Source organism: Nestor notabilis, unplaced genomic scaffold (genome assembly GCF_000696875.1).
Source record: "Nestor notabilis isolate BGI_N333 unplaced genomic scaffold, ASM69687v1 scaffold5096, whole genome shotgun sequence".
In the NCBI taxonomy this organism is placed as follows: Eukaryota; Metazoa; Chordata; class Aves; order Psittaciformes; family Psittacidae; genus Nestor; species Nestor notabilis.
In genome coordinates this window covers 8,239-8,865 of record NW_009931423.1, presented here as the reverse complement: position 1 = coordinate 8,865, position 627 = coordinate 8,239, and the positions used below count along the sequence as shown (strand labels likewise).

At 55.0% G+C, this 627-nt stretch overlaps 1 protein-coding gene across 1 annotated transcript in view; it reads left to right on the top strand.

Annotated features, from left to right (window-relative positions):
• LOC104406789 (voltage-dependent N-type calcium channel subunit alpha-1B-like) overlaps window positions 1-270 on the top strand; it is a gene marked incomplete at its 5' end in the record, with an annotated part of 286,797 nt that extends 286,527 nt beyond the window's left edge. The window contains 1 exon segment of the mRNA XM_010015879.1: window positions 1-270. This exon segment is cut by the window's left edge and continues 16 nt beyond it. Coding sequence (XP_010014181.1) covers window positions 1-270 — 270 coding nt within the window.
• Window positions 271-627: the final 357 nt, after the last annotated feature.

Genomic DNA, 627 nt, shown 5'->3' with positions numbered 1-627 from the left:
GGCTCCGACCCCTACCTGGGCCACCGTGACGATGCCGACAGCCCCTACCATGCGGTGCCGGAGGACACGCTCACCTTCGAGGAGGCCGTGGCCACCAACTCGGGACGGTCCTCAAGGACTTCTTACGTCTCCTCCCTGACCTCCCAATCTCACCAAATCCGCAGGGTGCCCAATGGTTACCATTACACACTGGGTCTCAACACGGGCCCCGGGACTGGCACCAGAGGACGTAGCTACTACCACGAAGCCGATGAGGATGACTGGTGCTAGTGGCGTGGCAAAACCCTTCAAAGTGTGCATATTTAAAATCGATGAGTTTTATCATCTGGAAGGCTGTGCGTTCTGATGCGCGCAGTGCCCGGGGCCGGAGGGGGCCCATGGGGTAGCCCCCACTGCAAGAACCCCGGGTCTGGAGACACTCCTGCAGCCTCTCTCCTCTATTTTTCTTTAGTTTTTCTTTTTTATTTTTTTTTTCTTCTCTTTATTTTTGTTTTTCGCTAGACAAATGGAGGCAGAAGGCTCCCTCCTTAGGGGGAAGGCAGCATGGGGAGCACATCTCTCTCCCCCTCTCGCCTTCTTACTGCCTTGTCTAGTTCAGAGACACACACCAGATGCCAAATCCTCAAT